The sequence below is a fragment of the Chiloscyllium punctatum genome, chromosome 26 (genome assembly GCF_047496795.1).
Source record: "Chiloscyllium punctatum isolate Juve2018m chromosome 26, sChiPun1.3, whole genome shotgun sequence".
Taxonomy (NCBI): Eukaryota; Metazoa; Chordata; class Chondrichthyes; order Orectolobiformes; family Hemiscylliidae; genus Chiloscyllium; species Chiloscyllium punctatum.
This window is the reverse complement of record NC_092764.1, coordinates 24,849,953-24,869,024: the sequence shown is the minus strand read 5'-3', so window position 1 is coordinate 24,869,024 and position 19,072 is coordinate 24,849,953. Positions and strand designations below refer to the sequence as shown.

Sequence of the window (19,072 nt, the reverse complement as noted above, 5' to 3'; positions counted from 1 at the left end):
CCCAATAAGGTGATCATCCCTTTCTTATTTCTCAGTTCCACCCAAATAACTTCCCTGGATGTATTTCCGGGAATATCCTGCCTTAGCACAACTGTAATGCTATCCCTTATCAAAAATGCCACTCCCCCCCCTCTCTTGCCTCCCTTTCTATCCTTCCTGTAGCATTTGTATCCTGGAACATTAAGCTGCCAGTCCTGCCCATCCCTGAGCCATGTTTCCATAATTGCTATGATACCCCAGTCCCATGTTCCTAACCATCCCCTGAGTTCATCAGCCTTCCCTGTTAGGCCCCTTGCATTGAAATAAATGCAGTTTAATTTATTAGTCCTACCTTGTCCCTGCCTGCCCAGACTGTTTGACTCACTTCTGTTCTCAACTGTACCAGTCTCAGATTGATCTCTTTCCTCACTATCTCCCTGTGTCCCACTCCCATCCCCACCGCCCCCACCTTACTGGTTTAAATCCTCCTCAAAAGGGTTTAGAGAGATGGCGGCAAATGGGACTAGATTAACTAAGAATATCTAGTTGGCATGGACGATTTGGTGTGTTTCCATGCTGTACAGGTCTATGACAATGATTGGCAGCCTGAATTGTATTTATTTCAGTGCAAGGAGTCTAATAGGTAAGATAGATGAGTTTAGAGCTTGGATTAGTACCTGGAACTGCGATTTTTGTAGCCATTACAGAAACTTGATTTAGAGAAGGGAAAGACTTGCAGCTCAACATTCCAGGGTTTAGACATTTAAAGCATGACAAAGAGGGAGTAGGAAAGTAGCACTACTAATTAAGGAGAATGTCGCACTAAATTTGAGGAAGGTCAATTATAAAACCATTGGGCAGGAATTGGAAAAATTAAAGATTGGGGATGGCTAGTTGAGGTTAAATCTACGTCTATATGTGGGAGTCTTTTAGAGGCCAGTTGATCAGAGTTCAGGACCAGCATGTTCCTGTGAGAATAAAAGATAACTATGACAAGATCCAGGAACCAGGGATGATGAGAAAGTTAGAAAGATTAGTCAAAAATAACAAGGAAGGATATGTAAGGTTTAGGGAACTGTAATCAGACAAAAAACCTTGAGGAAGCAGGAAAGAACTTAAAGAGGAATTAGGAAAGCAAAAGGGGACCGTGAAATGTCTCTGACAAGTAGGATTATGGAGAATCCAAAGGTATATTCGGAGCAAAATGGTTGGTCCACTCAAAGATAAAGGATGAAAATTATGCATGGAGCCAGAAAGGTGCTTTGCATCCTTCATGAAGGAGGGGAAACATGGATGATGGTCAGGTTAGGGAGAGGTACTTTGATATTCTAGGGCATGTCAATATTAAGATGCTGGTGGTACTGGGTGTCTTGAAAAACATCAAGGTAGATAAGTTCCTAAGGGCCTGATGAGGTCTATCCCAAGATACTGAAGGAGGCAAGGGAGAAGATTGCTGGGCCTTGGCAGAGATCTGTGTCCTCTTTAGTCAAAGGCGAGGTTGTAGAAGACTGGAGAATACCCAATGTTGTTCACTTGTTTAAGAAGGGCAACAGGAATAATCCAAGAAATTACAGGCTGATAAACCTTACATCAGCGGTTGAGAAATTACTGGAGAAGATTCTTAGTGACAGAATCTACTTGCACTTGGAAAATAATGGACTTATTATGGATAGTCAGATGGCTATATGCAGGGGAGGTGCTGTCTTACAAATTTTAGTTTTTTGAGGAAATGTTAAAGACGATTGATGAGGAAAGGGCAGTGGATGTTGTCTATATGGATTTTGCGAAAGCATTTGACAAGGTTACTGATGGGAGGCTTATTCAGAAATCTCAGTCATATGGGATCTATGGTCAATTGCTAATTTGGATACAAAATTGGCTTGGTTATAGAAAACACAGGGTATTTGTGGAAAGGTGTTTTTCTGACTGCAGGTCTGTGATAAGCTGTGTTCCGCAAGGATCAGTGCTAGGACCTATGTTGTTTGTAATTTATATAAATAATTTGGATGAAAATGTAGCTGGTTTCATCAAATTTCCAGACATCACAAAAATTGGTGGAGTTGCGAGTAGTGAGGAAGTTGTCAAAGTATACAGCAAAATATTGATGACTTGGAAAGACTGGCAGAGAAATGGCAAATGGATTTAATCAAGTGAGAAGTGAAGTATTTTAGAAGGTCAAATGCACAGGTAAAGTATACAGTAAGTGACAGTTAACTTAGCAACAATAATATACAGAGGGATATTGAGGTGCAAGTCCATAGCTCCTGAAACTGGCAACACAAGTGGATAAGGTGGTAGAGAAGGCATATATCACACTTGCCTTCATTGGTCAAGGCTTTGAGTTGGCAAGTCATGTTGCGGCAATATAACTCTTTAGTTAAGCCACATTTGGAGGATTGTATGAAGTTCTGGCAGCCACACTATAGGAAAGAGAGGGAGGCTTTGGAGACGGTACAAAAGATGTTTACTAGGATCTTTGCTGGACTAGAATGTATTCGATGTAAGGAGAGGTTGGACTAATTTAAACTCTTTTCACAACAGCGTCAGAGACTGATGGGCAACCTAACAGAAGTATGTAGAATTCTGAGAGGTATGGATAAGGTAGATAGTCAGTATCTTTTTCCCAGAATGGAACTATCAAATACTGGTGGGCATAGGTTTAAAGTGAAAGGGGGAAAGTTTAAAGGAGATGTGCAAGATAGGTATTTTACAAAGAGGATAGTTGGTGTCTGGAACATTGTACCAGGGTACAAGTATGATAATAACATTGATGAGGCATTTAGACAGACTCACGAACAAGCAGGGAATATACAGATGTGGATGACGTGCAGGCAAATGGGATTAAGTTAAAATGGCATTGTGGTTGACACAGAAACAGTGGGCTGTACTCTTCTATGTTCATTATGACCAAGATAACAATGTGATGATCAGTGACAAAGGTTTGGATATAACCGCCTCCTTCCAATTGTGTCTAGTTTTGATCGTCTCTGCTTATTCTGCCAGACATACTCATGGCTCAGAGCAACTAATTTTACATCAACAGCTTGAAGCCAGAATGAAGTACTGCAGTTCTTGCTACTCCAGTTCGTATAGACCTTTGAAACGTCTAACAACTATAGAAAGCATTAAAAAAAAGGTAGCAACAGCAAAAGAATAAATGAACCAGAAAGTAACTTGTAAGCTGACGTTGCACTTCAGTGGTGCTACTGGGCAGCAGTCTTTTATGCTGTTTAGTGCAGTGTTTAGAAATTGACAGAGTGTTCATTCAAAGTAACAATGTTGGCCTTGAATCAGCAAAGCTGCATGAACACCAACTTTTTAAACCATTATTACAGAGCTCTTCTACCAGAAACAGGCATGACTGACACTAACTTCACACGCCCTCCATGCCTTTGGATGATGTTGTTAACTAAGTTCAAGAATAGATCATTGGAGAGCTAAAACAGAGATTACAAGAGATTCTCTGTTTCAGTTAGGAAAGAGTGGGACCAGTTCGAGGCAGTGCCATTCAGTTGGACAATGGACCACATCATGGGCTGCAGAGAAGAAAGGTGAGAAAAGCTAGGTCTTTACATGACAGAGGATATAATTTCTCACTTTGATGAGGTCCATTATGAGCTTTTACTAAGATCAGAAATATATGTTTAAGAGAGGTTCAAATATGGAACTGCAGAGGTAGCTTGCTTTAAGAGGATAGGCGAGTTATACAGAAGCAGCGCTATAAGATCAAGATCAAAGATGGGTTCTCAAGTAAGTGGACAATATCTGAGGAAAGTGAATCATTTACATTATCAATCACCATGTAGATCAGAAAGGGAAATTATGTGGTCTGCAGTTAAGCTCAGAAAGGAAATGAAGAGAAAGAAGACAAATTAGTGAAAGATGCTGATTACAAAATAGATTTCTGACTGGTATAATAAAACATCTACCTGTCTGCTTCTGACTGAAAATAAATGAGAAAGAAAAAACACTATTTTATCACACTGTTGACTAATAATGTTTCTCAACTGGCCTATTTATATTGTACTTCCCTCTGTGATCAGTGATAACTGTTTTCTTTGGGAATGTTCCTGTACATGCTTAAAAACAACTCTCACCTTGTAAACAATTAGATCAACATGAAGGAAGAAACAAACTGGTTGTTAGTGTTTTTACTATCACAGCATTTTCTCAGTGTTTCTATACTGCAACTGATACAGTTGAATTCCAAGAAACTGTCAGCTCCTGCATCACAAGAAATTGCATCTATAAATCTGTCATTAGGGTAAGGGAGTCAGGTTTATCAATGCATACGCTAAGAACTAGCTTACAAATGATGCTTTCCTGATCGCTGTAACACTAGTGTACCTTCTAAGTGGTTTTAGATCTTGTATTTTGTTTTCACTTTGTAATCACTTTCAAGCTTTTCTTTTGGTTTTGGATACCCAATTCACACTGACACAACTAAAGGCCAAGGTTAGTTTGAGATAATTTTTGGTGGTGATATTAAGGTATCACAACATGAATAAATTTGATAAAGCCTGGAAGAACTTAACTTGTTTTAATATATATAAATTATCCTAGAACAACAATCAATCATTTCTATAAATATTGAAGATGTCTCTCCTTTAGCTCGGAATACTGCTCTTTGGGATCCAAACTTCAGAAAATGGTGCTTACACCTTTATTTAAGATGTATAGATTGTGCTAAGAACTAAATGATCTTCAAAGAACCTTTTGCCATCAAAATTATTTCCATAATATGTTCAGTATTGTAACTGTAAACTTAATTAGACTGGGTCGATATACAGCATGATTGTTTGAATTTTCAAACAAATTGCAAACTATTAGAATGTAAGCCATGGTAACATAATACAGTATTATTTTCATGCTGATCCTCATAAAATTGCATTTAAAGCTGTCACTGAAAGTGATAATTTTATACTAACTATTTCACAATGAATCAATGTAGGAAGTCAACTATTTTATGTGCAAAATGATCATCACAAATAAAAAACACAAAAATATTTTTAAATCTCAACATCTTAGCACTTATTCAAATCTTAATTGGGCAAGCTCAAATTAACTGCTCACTTGACAAAAATGGTTTGAAATAATCTTGAAAAACAAGTCTGTAATTATTTTGTAAAGCTATACAATGATCCAAAGGAAAATTGTAAACATTCTTAAAGGTGAAACCACAAGAAAGTAGAGAATACACCAACGAAGAGGCAATAAAATTGTTAGGAAATCTTGATGTTTCAATAATTATTGCTTGTGAACATTTCTTCTGCCTGAGTGTATTCAAGTATAGGAGTAGGGATAGCTTGTGGGCTACTATGATGCCTCGGGGCCGCAGTAGTCTGGTCGTCACAAACCTACCACAACAGTGAAATAGGTCCTGGTGAATTTAACAGACCCCGTACCAACATCCAGCAAAGTGACCATCATATACAAAATACCCTGCAAAGACTGCAATAGACATTACATTGGATAGACAGGCAGGAAACTAGTCAATAGGATACATGAGCACCAACTATCCACCAAAAGACATGACCAACTACCATTCGTATCCATATACACAGACAAAGAGGGACACCAGTCTGACTGGGACAATACATCCATCCTGGGACAGGCTAACAAACAGATGCACAGGAATTCCTAGAGGTCTGGCATTCAAACGGAAACTCCAGTAACACATCGATTTGGACCCCATTTACCAATCTCTGAGAAAAAGAACTGGAAGTGAAATCACCAAACACAACAGACCAAGACACACAAATAGCAAGTGGGACCAAATGCCAGCACTTCATCGGAGGCTCACTGTTGATGTTACCTAGCGTGGTGATGAAACATCTGAGAATAAATCTACTACCTTAGCGAGCAAACTTATAACCTGATTCACAACCCGAGCTACAAATCTTCTCCAAACAAGGTACTGAATTGAATGAACAGCTATGTTTAAATTGAACAGCATATTAAGTTTGAAGGGTCAAATGATCTGGTCCTGCACTTACATTCCATATATCTGTGTCTCTGAATCAATCTAACTCAGCATGCTTGGTTGATCTTACATCCATGTTGAGAATAATGCTTTTTGAATTCTAAAAGCTGGAATTGTTGGGCAAGAATGATGCAAATGATTTCAAGTGGAGTAATTAACAAATCTTTGTAAAGAGTAGTTTACTTACTCTTTTTCCTTCAATTCTGGTAAATCCAAATACCAGTGCTCATCACTAATTATCTTCTTTTCTTCTTCTTCCAATTGCTTCTTAGTTTCTGTATCCAAACTCCTCTGCATAAACTAAATTTTTAAAAAAGCCATCAATTCCACTGAAAAATTAACAGTAAAATGTTTAACTTTTGGATTTAAAGTACAGATGGACAACCCTTTATCCGAAATCTGAAAAGCTCCAAAGCCCGAAAGTTTCTTTGTGAAGTTTTTTTCTCATTAACAAGGTTATTAGGCGTGCAAACGGTTTACCCAAGTCGACACCCACTCAATGCGTGTCACTCAGTTACAACGTGGTGGGCACGGGCGTGGCCCAGCACTGGTAGGCCTCAATTCTGTCATAAGGCCCGCTTTACTCAGTGAGTCTGCTCCTCCGGTAAGATTGTTAAAAATTTCACCATCAAACTGTCACTTATTCTGAAATTTGAAAATTCTGAATTCCGAAAACCAGCTGGTCCCGAACAGTTCAGATAAAGGATTGTGCGCCTGTACTTCAAAGTACAGTGGACTTATTGCTTTCCAATAAATTTGTCTGAAAGTAAAAGATCCTTACCTATCAATTTTAATACAAAATACAGCTCATGTGTGAGTATAATACAAAGAAAGTGTTGTCAAAATTATACATTTCAAACTCTTCCTTTTGTACCCAAATTTTAAAAACTGAAAAATGTTTTATGAGTGGTATAGAATAAGATCACTTCTGAAAAATAATCACATACCTGAAACAAAGTCAAATAATTTATACTACAGTAATATTACATCACACTGATTTTTCATTCAATTGTATGCAAAATGTCTTACTTAAGACTCAAAAGGGCAGGTTGTCTATCCATCTTCTGAATAAATTTTTATTGTTCAACCAAAATCATAAAAAACAGCTAGACTAACTGGACTTCATCTCATTCCCATTTGCGGAGAAGTATTGCTGCCTTTGCCTAGAAGACAACAGTGACAATTCCAAAAATAATAACTTCACCATCAATTGTCTTGGATGCTCATGTTTTCCTTCATGTTTCTAAACCATCACACTGCAACAATGATTACTAAATTGTTTGATTTTTTAATTGATTTAACCAATCGATCAAATCTTGAAAAATAAATTATGTTCGCATGCATGGGAAGGAAAATTGAGATCATCTCATGTCTTATGAAGATGTGTGACGGTCAAGTAGGTTTTGCATTCATTATCATTTGTGAACCCTGAAAAGTTTGTGGAGTAATATCCAACTAATAATGTGCAAATCACTGTGCATAAAAAATTTCAATTTGTAGTGCACTTGGACTTCTTAAAGTGCTTCATAAGGGCTTTGTAAAACAAAATATGACACTCAGCTATAAAAGAAAATACTAGTGCAGATGACCAATTAGAGAGACAGGATTTAAGGAGAGTCTTACACAAGAGAATTGAGGTAGAAAGGTTAAAGAAGCAATTCCAGAGGTTGGGCCTCAGCAGCAGAAAACTTTGCCGCCAATGGTCAAGCAAATAAAATTGGAAATGTACAAGAAACCAGAATTAGAGGAACGCATAGATTCAAGATTGTAGTGTCCAGGTGCGATGATACTACAGTTTTAAGAGGTATATTTTATCCTGGAATTTCTTTTATGAAGAAAGATTGAGACAGAGGTGCCAAGTCGTCTGCTCAAAGCCAATAAAGTAAACCTTGAGGGTCCCCCCCCCCAAGTTGCAACATTAGAGGCAGCCCGAATGGGCGGGGTTAAGCTCCCACAGAACCAGGATTTTTAATTTTAGCTTTCTGCAGTTGCCAAGATCTTGAAGCTGAATGTGGAAGCTCTCATTCCTCTCTGTTATTGCAACAAGCTGGAGGTCTCCACCTGCTGCTAGAATTGCATATGAGACAATGTGTTTTGCTGAATTTGCCTTTGTCAAGGGATGTGTTTATGGAATGTTACTCTATTGGAACAGTTAATTAGTAGTAGTTAATATATATTATTTTGTTAAGCACTTTGATAGTTACAGTTAAGCTGATTCTTTTAATTTTATTTTGCTTGTATTTTAACTGTACTATAAAAGGAATGTGGGATTTGCTTAAAGTTGAGTAGTTTGACCAATCAAATTGTATCTGGAATGCAACACCTCACAGTTATCTTTGAGAATGTGCATAGGGTATAAGCAGGCAGGGAAAGAGTTAAGTTCTGAGTTTTGTGAAACAAAAGGCTCAGCTGAGCATGACTCAGATCAGATAAGAACTTACAGTTAACAATGGGGTGCTAGAGGCAAGGGTAAGGGTTAACAAGGTGGAAAAGCATTCATCATGTAGAGCCACTTAGCAATATTGGAAGCATTCATATGCAAGGTCAGCTAACAAGGAGAAAAATTTCCATTGTATGAATCCAGTTAACAAGGTTAAGAACATTCATTGTACAACAGTAAAGGGCTTGGTCTCTGCCATTGATACTCGTTGATTGTAACGGTCACCCAATTAATATGTATGTTGCTTTATCTGGAAACTTCTCACTGTAAAATGACTATATAATTCAGTAAGAAATTGTTCTTTCCAGAGAAGACCAAAAACGCATGTCTCTGTGCACGTGGGTGATTGTTCTCCCTCCAGGGTCTGGAATAAAAATGAAGGAAGTAAAACTATGCATGTCTCTGAGTGTTTTGATTCGACCTGGGGGTGAGGGAAGAGACGGAAATGGGATGACACCTTTAGAATAAGAAAAATATATGTTCTAGGTTACTTTTTTTGTATGTTTTGAGGGGATTGTTCTGGTCCAGAACATGAGCTTAACCAAGAGCCAGCATAAGCAAGTGAGGAGGGACACTGAGTAAACAGGAATTGACGAATGTTAGAACACAGTTACAGTTATAGTTTTGGATTATCTCAACTTTAGGTAGAATGTGGAAGGTCAGTAAAGAGTGTATTAAAAGAGCTAAGTCTAAAGATGATATAGACATGGATTATACAGACGAAATTGGTATATTCTTAAATTTGTAGCTAGGAAGGAAATCAGAAAGCACTCTTCTTTTATACAAAGTGTGGTGAAAATTTGCCGCCTGTCCACAAGATTGGTCAATTGAAATTTTCAAGATGAGCACAATAAATGTTTTGTTAGGTACAATTTCCAAGGGATGTAGAGCAAACATGATAATTAAATGTAATTAAAGCATGAATGAGCTTTTCTGCAACAAAAGAGCTGAAGAGGAACACAACTGAGTATCTCTGGGAGATAATAGAGATAAACATGAAATGGGAAGAGAAGCAATTGTTTGTGATTCTCTAGCTTGTTTAGATAGTAAAAATGAGACCAGGCAAGTGCAATTTCCCCCATTATATATTAGTTGAATAGTGCTGGAACAGATTGGTGTGATCAACCATCTGAAAGGCCGCATGCATATCAAAAATAATACCAAAAAAAGGGGCAGCACATCTTTATCACAATTAGAATGCTTTTTGCAATTTTATTAACAGCCATTTACGTATACCAGCAGGAGCAGAAACCTGACTAGAGGAATTAAAACTGCCTTTTGGCAGTGAACAAACACAAAGACTTAGGAGTGGGAATGCAAGTTGAAGATGGAGTAAGATGGTTAGCACTGCTGCCTCACAGCGCCAGAAACCCGGGTTCATTCCCGCTTCAGACAACTCTCTGTGTGGAGTTTGCACATTCTCCCATGTCTGCGTGGGTTTCCTCTGACTGCTCCCGTTTCCTCCCACAATCCAAAAATGTGCAGATTAGGTGAATTGGCCATGCTAAATTGTCCGTAGTGTTAGGTAAATGTAGGGGAATGGGTCTGGATGGGTTGCGCTTCAGCGGGTTGGTGTGGACTTGTTGGGCCAAAGGGCCTGTTCCCACACTAAGTAATCTAATAGTTTGCAAGATCAGCAGGATCAAGGGTAGACTTTTAATGATGAAGGGGTTGTAATGATCAAACCAAACATTCTCAGGCTAACTGGTGAACGATGAATTTGTATAGTTTGCTTAGCTATTTCATGCTTTCAAGAGTTTCAATTTATAAAAGAAAACGCGAGCCAAGATTTAGTTTTAAATAAGATAATTGTAAACCTACTGCTACAGTTACTCAAGTAAAGGTGACAATGATATTAGATAAAAATGATACACATATCTTAAGATAAAGATTAAAGAGGCAAGTATAAAGATGATTATAGGCCTGTTACTAGATGTACAACTCCCTTTCCAAAGGAAAAGAGTTGGACAACCTAAAGTCAGATTTGGAAAGTCCAATGACTTCTCTAGGTTATAAATTACTTTAATGGGGGATTCAATAGGTACAGCAGCTTCAGGTCATGAATAAAGGTCAAAATCTAAATGGTTGCTATCCCACAATTGCACTGGAGGTCAGACGTCTCAGCTCTAGGATATTTCTGCAGGAGTTCCTCAGTGCAGTATCCTAGGTCTAATCAGCTTCAGCTGCTTCATCAATGGGGATTTTCACAAATGATTGCACAATTTATGAGTACTCAGATACTGAGTAGCAATGCAACAAGATCTGGACAATATCCAGGCTTGGGCTGGCAAGTAACAAATTACATTCACACTGCATAAATGCCAGGCTATGATTATCTCCAATCAGAGACAAACTAACCACTTATCGGTAACATACGTTGTTCAATGTTAACATGACTGAATTCCCCACCATTGATATCCTGGGGCTTACCATTGTGCAGAAACTCAACTGGGATCATCACGCAGACAGTGACGACAAGAACTAGTCAGGGGCTAGGAATACTGCAGCAAAGAACTCATCTCCTGACTCCCCAAATCTTGCCTTCCATCGACAAAGCACAAGTCACTTGATTGGATGAGTGCAACTCCAACACCATTCCAAAAAAACTTGACACTATCCAGGACAAAGTAACCCTCTTGATTGGCACCACATACACAAGCAGCCACTCTCTCCAACACCAACATTCATAGCAGCATATTCAGGATTAGCTCTAGGAAACATAGGCTAGACGGGCAAGAGAGTGGCAAGATCAGCCAGCCAGCCTACAGGTTGCATGCAAAGGTTAGAGTCATAGAGATGTACAGCAGCACCTCACCTGTGACTATCGGTGATACAAATATCTCAGCACGAGGCCCAGCAATCACTTCTCTAGCTTCCCACAGAGTTCTCAGCTACACCTGATCAGGTCCTGGGGATTTATTCACTTTTAACCATTCCAAGACATCCAGCACTTCCTCCTTTGTTATCTGGACATTTTGCAAGATGTCACCATCTATTTCCCTACATTCTATATCGTCCATATCCTTTTCCACAGTAAATACTGATGCAAAATATTCATTTAGTATCTCCCCCATTTTCTGTGGCTCCACACAAAGACTGCCTTGCTGATCTTTGAGGGGCCCTATTCTCTCCCTAGTTACCCTTTTGTCCTTAATATATTTGTAAAAACCCTTTGGATTCTCCTTAATTCTATTTGCCAAAGCTATCTCATGGCCCCTTTTTGCCCTCCTGATTTCCCTCTTAAATACATTCCTAATTCCTTTATACTCTTCTAAGGACTCACTTGATCTATCCTGTTGAAACAAGAGTAGTTTGAGCTAGCTAAGATTGATGTTCACAATGGACAGTGACAAGCATGTGGATGGGATTTTTGAAAAAAAATATCAAGTGAGAACAGAGGAAAGCATCAGTTTATCTAAAATGGATAGGCAGGGAAGCAGAGAAATGAAAGGAGGCGTTAATAATTGTAGAGAAGAGTTTCAAATAGGTAAAGAAAAATAATCCGGTAGATTAAAGTAAAACGTAAATTGAAGAGATTTAGAGAGTTTCGACCTTAAGTGGCATCTAAAACATGCCCATAATGGACAAGTTTACATAGCTATGACGAGTTTCAATAACTTGTGTGCAAATATCCTTGTAAATGTAAAGTTGCCATAGTGCAATAAGACCATAGGGTTGCGGCATCTACTGTGCCTCCCTCTATTACTTCTGCTGGCAATGCGTTCCAGGCACCTACCACCCTGTGTGTAAAGTACTTGCTTCATGTATGCCCCTTAAACATTTCACCTCTCACCTTGAAAGCATGAACTCTCATTGTTGAATCCTTAACCCTGGGAAAAAAGTTACCTCTATGTACCCTGTCTATATCCTTCATGATTTTGTAGACCTCAAATCAGGTCCCCCTCCTCAATTTCCTTTTTTCCTAATCAAAACAAACTTAACCTACTCAACCTCTCTTCATAGCTAGCACCTTTAATACCAGATAACATCCTCATAAACTTTCTCTGCACCCTCTCCAAAGCGTCCACATCCTTTTGGTAAAGTGATGACCAGAACTGTACACAGTACTCGAAATGTGGCCGAACCAACGTCATGAACAATTTTAATATGACTTGCCAGCTCTTATCCTCAATACCCTGTCCGATGAAAACAATCATACCATATGCCTTCTTGACCACTCTATCCACCTGTGCAGCAACCTTCAGGGTACAATAGACCTGAACTCCCAGATCCCTCTGCTCATCAACTTTTCTCAAGACTCTTCCGTTTACTGTATAATTTGCTCTAGAATCAGACTTCCCAAAATGTATCACCTCACATTTGCCTGGATTGAACTCCATCTGCCACTTCTCCGCCCAACTCTCCAGTCCATCTATATCCTCCTGTATTCTCTGACAGTCCCTTATACTTTCTGCTACTCCACCAATCTTTGTGTCATTTGCAAACTTGCTGATCATACCAACACAGTGCCCTCTTCCAGATCACTTATGTATATTGCAAACAACAGTGGCCTCAGCACTGATCACCCTTCTCCATTTCGAGAAACTCCCTTCAACTACTAGTTTCTGTCTCCTGTTGCTCAACCAGTTCTTTATCCACCGAGCTAGAACTCCCTGCACACCATGTGACTTCACTTTCTCCATTAGTTTACCATGGGGAACCCTATGAAACGCCTCACTAAAGTCCACGTATATGACATCAACAGCCCTTCCTTCATCTATCAACTTAGTCACTTGCTCAAAGCTGGTAAGGCACCATCTCCCCTGCACAAAACCATGTTGCCTATCACTTGTAAGTCCATTCTTTTCTAAATATGGATAGTTTTATCCCTCAGTACCTTCTCCAGCAACTTTCGCACCACTGACATCAGGCTCACTGGTCAGTAATTAACCGCGATACCTTCACTACCCTTCTTGTACAGGGGGAAGAAAATGAGCAACCCTCCAGTTCTCCGGCACCTCACATGTGTTTAAGGATGCTACAAGGTTGGGGAGATTTGGAAAGAAAGGGCCAAATGTGGCAACAATTGGCCAAGGACAGTAAATATACATTCAAGAGCCCCTTAAACAGCTAACTGCATAACAGCTACTGTGGTGGGGAATAAAGTTAATGTCATGTAACAGATGTCATCCACAGGACAGTAAGGGAATTCTCATTTGGGGAAGTTGGAAGGGGGTGGAGAAAGGAAGAGACAGAATATTTTTCCAGTGAATAAGGGAAAAAACAAAAACTTATGAGTTGCATTGGAAAGAGAATCTGACTTTTTTCATCTTGTAAAGATTTGCAATCAGACTTGCACAAAATAAATATCTAAGAACAGACAAGAGTGTAACACTGCAAATGCTAGAAAACTGAAACAACATTAAAAAAAGTCCTAGAGATAATTAGCTGGGCATGTAGCTCTATGCAGAGAAACAGATATTTCACATCTGTGTCTTTGATAGAATGTCACAGACCCCAAATATTAACATCTGTTTCTCTCTGCAGATGCTGCCTGGTCTGCTGAATACTACTAGCAACTTCTGTAAGAATTTAGATTACTTTCACAGTACAGTAGCTCTAAACCTATTCTTTTATATACAGCAAGTCAAATAAAATCCTAGGGTCAACCTACGTTAACCTAACATCTTAATTTTAAAAATCTTAATCTGTTTTTCCAGGTTACATTTGCTTCCATTCTCTCATAAGTTAAACATTTTTTTTTCCCCAGAAGATTGATTTGAAAATTTATAGTAAATAATGCTGCAAAAGTGCATAATCTGCAATTTATTTTCCTACAGAATACTGAAAATGAAAACTGAAAACGATATCAACATTTTAAAAAATAACTACTTACATTTCGTTAAACAGCCTCCACATGCAGCCAAACTCACGTAGATTAGGAAAAAAAAGTGTGCAAAACTATAACTTACGCAGCATTAATAAGGAAGATTACAGAACCTGTGAGATGAAGTAGGTTTTTATCTTCAAGTTACAGGCTACACTTGCTATCCTTATGGGTAATAGGACAGCAGGTCTGAAAGTAGAACTGCAAGTGGCAGATACTAGATCAGTGAAAGATTTTAACAAACTGCTTGAGTAATTGGTCTTTCACAAGAAAGCCTCTGAAGCATACATATGGCAGTTTTATAGCCAGGTTAAGTGATGTGTGAGCAGAAGGTTATATTCATGTACACTGTACTTGAAGGTAAAAATAACTATCCAAAAATGCAAAGGTTACAGTGATGTAATTATAAAAACATTACTGACATTATCAGTATCATAGTATTAAGTAACTTCATTGCATAAAAATTCTACAAATATTCAAGTTCCTTAAAATTTGCAATTCAGCAATCAAACATGCCCCACCGATAGTAGCACTCATCTTGGGTTTTGGTAAATGGCATAGCTTTCTGATGCATTCCAAAGGCTGATGATACAGAAATGTTGAAATGCTGATGGCTGTACAATTTCTGTCAAGCAATGTTAGCTTTGAAAATGCCTCATACGTCGAGGATATAAACTTTAATAGAAGGCAATCGCTGAGTGTTCCAGCACACATGTAAGATTTATTAGCCAAGTGCCACTTTTTAAAAATTTAGCTTGGTTAGCAGGCTAATGAATAAATGAATTGCTTGAAATGGTCAAACATCAACTGGACCCTTCCGAATTTTAATGATCCAAGAATGGCATGTAGGACAAGTAATTTTTTTTTCAAACATGACACCCCACTTCCCAAAACTACATCATTCACAATGGCCTTCTGGCTTTCAACCTATTTAAGTTAACACTTGTAAATTGTATTATGAAACTATTAAATCTGCTGTTTCTGTTGACCATATCGTATAATCATAGAATAGTCTAGCACAGAAGAAGGTCTGCAGGACGTGGAGCAGGTCAGAACATCTTACATTCAGGACACGATAATCATCTGGTTACAGATGCCAGAAGGTATACCATGTACTCATGAAGACATCATAAAATTACTTAAAGATACACAGGTTGAATTAGAAGAAAAGTTAAAAGATTTGGATATGTTATCATTTTGTATGATCTCTGACATGGTTATGTTACGTACAGACCTCTGTCATGGAATCAATTACATGATTGAATGAAGCATACCTGAAGTGCAAAGAATCAGACCAAAGCCATTTAGCCCATCAAGTTTACAGACAAAAAATCTGCAGATGCTGGAATCCAAAGTAGACAAGCAAGAGGCTGGAAGAACACAGCAAGCCAGGTAGCATCAGGAGGTGGAAAAGTATACCAGAAACATCGACTTCTCTACCTCCTGATGCTGCCTTACTTGCTGTGTTCTTCCAGCCTCCTGCTTGTCTACCATCAATTTTATAGTCAAAGAGTAATCCAGCTAAGAGAAGTTTACCTGCATTCAACCTATTCATCGAGAATGGTCAGCATCACATCAGTCACCTCAATTTCTTTATCCCCTCACCCATTCAAACCTATTTCCTGCTGAACTGACTGCATTCCATGCCCTCAGATACAACCCTGTTTTTGTAATCAAGCCTGCCAATAACTGGGGCTGGTATTGTTTGGCATACTGACTTCTGCATGGAGGAAGCTGAGCACCACGTTTCAGACACCTTCATTTGTCTCCCTTTGGACGATGACGCCACCAGTGAACACCAAGCATTTGTATTCTCGATGGTTACGAATATTTTTTGATCTGATGATTCCCCCACCACCAGTGACTCCAAGGGTACAGTGCTCCAAACTGCGCTTTTCCAGCAACACATTCTCAGCTCCAAACCAGTACAGCCTGCTTCCACCTCCTCCAAGTCCACAAACAGGACTCCCCAGGCAGATCTATTCTTTCTACCTGCTCCTGTCTCACAGAACCCATTTCTGCCTACCTCAATTTGATTTTTTTCTCCACTTGTCCAATCCCTTCCCACTTACATGTGTGATTCTTCTAATGCTTCACATCAATTTCAGAATTTCCAGTTTGCAGGCTCCAGCCATTTCCTCTTCACCATGGATGAGGAACCATTACACATCCATCCTCCATCAGGGCTTCTCCGCTTCAGCCATGTCCAACCCATCTCCTGCACTTCTGCCTTCACACCCTTTCTTCCCTCCCACAACAATGGGGATTCCGTGATCCTCACTTACCACCTCACCACCATCCACATCCAAAGGTTCATAAGCTATCATTTCTGTTGCCTTCAGTGGGATGCCACCACCAGATACGTATTCCCCTCCCCTCCCCTGTCAGTGTTCTACAGAGATTGTGCCCTCTGGGACACATTAGTCCACTCCTCCTCCACTCCAAAACCTCCCACACCTTCAAGATACTTTGCAGAAGGTGTAACACCTGCCCATTTACTTCCTCCCTCCTCACCACCCAAGGCTACAGATACACTTTCCAGATAAAATTGTGATTTACCTGCAATTCATGTAATCTAGTTTACTGTATTTGTTGCTCACAATGTGGTCTCCTCTATATTTGCAGAATACCTGCATTCTGTACATAAAAATTACCCTGAGTTTCCAATTGCCAGGTACTTCAACACACAAGCATGTTCCCTCGCCAACATCTCTGTCTTGGGCTTGCTGCAGTGCTCCAGCAAAGCGCAGTGTAAACTGGAAGAATAAAACCTAATTTTCTGCTTGGGGACCCTGCAGCCTTTAGGAGGGTGGTGGTGGGGGGTTGTTTTTCAGAATGGAGGCCTGCGACCAGTGGAGTGCCACAAGGATTGCTGCTGGGTCCTCTACTTCTTGTCATTTAAATAAATGATTCGTATGCAAGCATAAGAGGTATAGTTAGTAAGTTTGCAGATGACACCAAAATTGGAAGTGCAGTGGACAGCGAAGAAGGTTTCCTCAGATTACAACAGGATCTTGATCAGAAAGGCCAAAGGGTCGAGAAGTGGCAGATGGAGTTTAATTCAGATAAATGCGAGGTGCTGTATTTTGGGAAAGCAAATCTTAGAAGGACTTATACACTTAATGGTAAGGTCCTAGGGAGTGGTGCTGAACAAAGAGACCTTGGAGTGCAGGTTCATAGCTCCTTGAAAGTGGAGTCGCAGGAAGACAGGATAGTGAAGAAGGTGTTTGGTATGCTTTCCTTTATTGGTCAGAATATTGAATACAGGAGTTGGGAGGTTATGTTGCAGCTGTAAAGGACATTGGTTAGGCCACTATTGGAATATTGCATGCAGTTCTGGTCTCCTTCCTACAGAAAAGAAGCTGTGAAACTTGAAAGGGTTCAGAAAAGATTTGCAAGGATGTTGCCAGGGTTGGAGGATTTGAGGTAAAGGGAGGGGCTGAACAGGCTGGGGCTGTTTTCCCTGGAGTGTTGGAGGCTGAAGGGTGACCTTATAGAGATTTCCAAAATTATGAGGGGCATGGATAGGATAAATAGACAAAGTCTTTGCTCTGGGGTGGAGGAGTCCAGAACTAGAGGGCATAGGTTTAGGGTGAGAGGGGAAAGATATAAGACTGACCTATGGGGTACCTTTTTCACATAGAGGGCGATACGTGTATGGAATGAGCTGCCAGAGGAAGTGATGGAGGCTCGTACAATTGCAACATTTAAAAGGCATTTGGATCGGTATATGAATAGGAAGGGCTTGAAGGGATATGGGACGGGTGCTGGCAGGTGGGACTAGATTGGGTTGGGATATCTGGTCGGCATGGACGGGTTGGACCAAAGGGTCTGTTTCCATGCTGTACATCTCTATGACTCTAGAGATGAGTAGAAGGCAGCAGACAACAACATGAATGGCAAATGAGGAGAAATCTCAAAATAAAAATACACAGTGCCACCATAGGCCAAGATTACAGTGGAAAGCATCAGCTGCAGCAAAGACAGGCCAGCAGTCTTCTCACGAAGACTTGCAGGAGGAAGGCCACAAACAGAAGCAGCTCAGTCCCAAAGTGGGGAGGGAGATGAGAGCACCCAGCTAGAAAATGCTGGATTTAAGGAAGGGCCAAATGAAATCCTCCTCCATGATGTCAGGTGCCGTGATGCACACATTGCACCCTTTTTCCAGGTAACCAACTGATCTGTTCCCAGCCCTGCAGTCTTTCCACAAATAATCATGATAGGAGAAGCCTCCAAATGCATCCACAGACGGAATGACAATGGGGCTCAAAATGTCAGAATAAAAGAACAAAGCAGAAGTGCATGCAACAAATTCAGGCAGAAATATCAAGTGGATGCTCCACCTTAACCTCTTGCTGTGTTCTTCACCACAGTTGAAGGAGGGCAAAGAAGATTTACCAGACTGATTACTGGGGACTGACATATGCCCTAATATGCATTGGTTGCAGAAGGGATCATGCATGTTAAAGTACTCTTGCTCCCTCTCAAGGGATACTCGGGCATGGATGTAACCTTAAAAGATAGACAGACTAAACAATCCTCTTTACTGCCTGTTGCCTGGACTGGTTGCAAAACTGTTCCCAGTCCTCCTGATGCAGTCTGAATAAGGCTTTGAACAGCTAAAGCAGAAACTCTATCCCATTATAATTAAGTCCTCTAAGTATAAAAAGGCCAGCACGCCATGAGGATTTTTAAAAAAACTGTTGGCTGTATCTGTCCATGACACTTTGATGATCCATGTACCTGGAACTGCAGGTCTCCTTTGACCACTTTGTTTTGGTTTTCACAATTTAGAAATGACATATTCTTGGATAATACCTCAGCAATGTACATTGAAATCTAC

At 39.8% G+C, this 19,072-nt stretch overlaps 1 protein-coding gene across 1 annotated transcript in view; it reads right to left on the bottom strand.

Annotated features, from left to right (window-relative positions):
• mphosph6 (M-phase phosphoprotein 6) overlaps positions 1-19,072 on the bottom strand; it is a 53,310-nt gene that overhangs the window by 31,684 nt on the left and 2,554 nt on the right. The window contains exon 2 of the mRNA XM_072595948.1: positions 6,150-6,262. Coding sequence (XP_072452049.1) covers positions 6,150-6,262 — 113 coding nt within the window. The remainder of the gene's footprint in view (positions 1-6,149; positions 6,263-19,072) is intronic.